This window comes from Eurypyga helias, unplaced genomic scaffold (genome assembly GCF_000690775.1).
Source record: "Eurypyga helias isolate BGI_N326 unplaced genomic scaffold, ASM69077v1 C15991112, whole genome shotgun sequence".
Taxonomy (NCBI): domain Eukaryota; kingdom Metazoa; phylum Chordata; class Aves; order Eurypygiformes; family Eurypygidae; genus Eurypyga; species Eurypyga helias.
Genome location: NW_010285780.1, coordinates 372 through 2,150, shown reverse-complemented (window position 1 = coordinate 2,150; position 1,779 = coordinate 372). Strand labels below are relative to the sequence as shown.

The following is a 1,779-nucleotide window of genomic DNA, read 5'->3' as shown; positions in this document are numbered from 1 at the left end:
GCTAGTGAAATGCATTGTAATACTTCAGTGCTGTGGTATAGTTTGAGAAGTTGGTTTCATCTCAAAGAAAGTATACTTAATGGTTTTGCATTATCTATAGTTTTAACAAAGCCATATCTCTGAAAAGTAGGTATTACGACTTTTGAGGTGCATGCTGATATTAAGTCCTGTACACTCCAACAAAAGTCATTCTGATTAGCGGTATCTTCCTTGAGTGTAAACTGTCCAGTGCAGTAGATCAGGCTTTTTCTTTCTTTCTCCGGAAGAAGTTTTGCTGTTGTTTTAGTAGGACAATTATTTCAACTTTTCAATTTTATTTTATAGGCAAAAAATGTGAGATTTTGCAAGATATGAACAGACACTTGGAAGCTGTACTGCGCGAGAAGACAGCTCTTAGGAAGAGGTTGATAAAGCCCAGATGTCAGGAGACCCTGCCTATTGAGGCTACTTTCCACAAGTAGGCACACAGAAAATAATTGTTCTTTGTTTGCATGAGTCCAAATTAATTTGAAGTGATAGGCAGTAAAAATTGCATGCTTTCACTTCACTTTTCCACTGGGAAGAATAGAAATAAAACATGATAGCAGAACCTCAGCGAAAAGCTAGTAGTTTACTCATTGCCAAATTCATAGAAAGGCAGCGATACATACATATGAGTATTTGCATAGGTTACTGATCTTGTCTTCTGAAGATTACACAACAATTTGATGTATTGTTTTAAACAGATGTGTTAAATGCTCGACTCGCTATGCTTCTCCATAGGTAGGAATGGTTACTTTAGCATGTGGTGTCTTCCTCTGTGACTTGCTCAGAATAAGTGCGTGAAGGATTCCCAGATATGCATAGTACTTGTTTTAACAATACAGTCTTTCTCGGCCTAAGAAGCTAGCACACTAGCCCAGTTACTGAAGACATGCATATTTACTTCTGTGATTCCTGTCCTCCTTGTTGCTGAGCGTCATAGAAGAAGTGTAATTGCAGAGAAGTGAATTAGATAGTTAAGCACTCACCTAAAACTGGAGAAGAGGACTAAGAAAACCCACAGGGGAAAGAAAGAAGAGCTTGGAAGTATTAAATCCTCATTTGTTTTGCAAAGTTCTGAGCAGGAGGCTCACTTTTGGTTACAGATACATAGTAGACCTGTTGGCTGAGGCTGTGACTTTCATCGAGAAGTTTGAAAGCCATTTGCAGGCCATGAGAAGCATCCCTCAGATACCAGATATCGTAAAGAATATGGTGAGTAGCAAAAGCACTGAGCCTTCTGTCTCCCCCAGCATAATTTAATGCTGTTTGGTTGTTTAGGTTATTCTTATGTCTTGCTAGAATGACAGGATGTATAGAGATGAAATCCAACTCTTTTCTGACTCAGGAAACTGCTTTGACAAAAAGTGAGTTGCTCGTGATGGAGTTGGAGGAGCTGGCAGAGCAAATACTGAAATGGAGAGAGCGGCAAGAAGACGTGTATTGTGACAGCGTCTGCAGTAGTGCTGAATGGGACTTTGGCTTACCCTCGGTCTAACAAATCGTTTTCCTCAAATGGGACGGCTGTTGGAAGAAGTACCTTTTTACGGTCTGCGGTGAAAACCACAACATAGCTGTGCTTCAATCCAACAAGGACTTCGTAGGTAGTGTTATATTTCTGGTTTTACGTAACTGTTCTCCAACTATTTAAAATAGAAAGGACAATGAACAATAGCTCGTAGGGAGACAGGCTAGTGAGAAGACTCTTGAAAAGTTCCTTTATGAAATAGTTGGACAGGATTCCCTTGGTGCCTGTAT

The 1,779-nt window shown here is 39.8% G+C and overlaps 1 protein-coding gene across 1 annotated transcript; it reads left to right on the top strand.

The window, feature by feature from the left end:
- Window positions 1-289: 289 nt before the first annotated feature.
- Window positions 290-1,519, top strand: HAUS2 (HAUS augmin-like complex, subunit 2; the record flags this gene model as incomplete). Its single annotated transcript, XM_010160075.1, has 3 exons — window positions 290-457; window positions 1,128-1,236; window positions 1,370-1,519. Coding segments are annotated over 3 exons (427 nt in total), but the record flags the coding sequence as incomplete, so codon positions are not given.
- Between the last annotated feature and the right edge of the window lie 260 nt (window positions 1,520-1,779).